This window comes from Elephantulus edwardii, unplaced genomic scaffold, assembly GCF_000299155.1.
Source record: "Elephantulus edwardii isolate Elephantulus edwardi_28Jun2011 unplaced genomic scaffold, EleEdw1.0 scaffold00209, whole genome shotgun sequence".
NCBI lineage: Eukaryota > Metazoa > Chordata > Mammalia > Macroscelidea > Macroscelididae > Elephantulus > Elephantulus edwardii.
Window position 1 is genome coordinate 1,357,132 of NW_006399959.1, and position 623 is coordinate 1,357,754.

The window sequence follows — 623 nt, forward strand, 5'->3', positions numbered from 1 at the left end:
TCAGGAAAGAATGTATCAGGAATGAGTCATGTCTCCAACAAGAGTAAAGAACTCTATAATCAGTGTTGGACAGAATGACTCAGAATCCCCCAATTCTCAGTCCTGTTCATTGCTTATGCTTATGCTCATTGTCATTGAGCTTTACACTCCAATCAGTTTCCAAGGCTATAAAAGCTAATCTTTCTCTGTCTTCTCTGCACTAGGAGCAGCTTTCCTGCCACAGCCCCTCATCCCCTGAAAATGTATACCTGCACCAAGTTTGTCTCCACCCCTTCCCTGGTCAGGAGTGCCTCGCAGCTGCTGAGCCGTCCATTGTCTGCAGTGGTCCTGAAACAACCAGAGACACTGAAAGATGAGAATTTCAGCTGCTTGACAGCCCCATGTTCCTTAATTTCATTTGTCCCTAGTCGCAACTTCCAAACCAGCACTGTCTCAAGGGATATTGACACAGCAGCCAAGTTCATTGGGGCTGGGGCTGCCACGGTTGGAGTGGCTGGCTCTGGAGCTGGGATTGGGACTGTGTTTGGGAGCCTCATCGTTGGTTATGCCAGGAATCCTTCTCTGAAGCAGCAGCTCTTCTCCTATGCCATTCTGGGCTTTGCCCTCTCAGAGGCCATGGGGCT

The 623-nt window shown here is 49.3% G+C and overlaps 1 protein-coding gene across 1 annotated transcript in view; it reads left to right on the forward strand.

Annotated features, from left to right (window-relative positions):
* The first annotated feature begins 240 nt into the window (after positions 1–240).
* LOC102860313 (ATP synthase F(0) complex subunit C2, mitochondrial-like) overlaps positions 241–623 on the forward strand; it is a 614-nt gene continuing 231 nt past the window's right edge. Inside the window, exon 1 of the mRNA XM_006897475.1 lies at positions 241–612. Coding sequence (XP_006897537.1) covers positions 241–612 — 372 coding nt within the window. The remainder of the gene's footprint in view (positions 613–623) is intronic.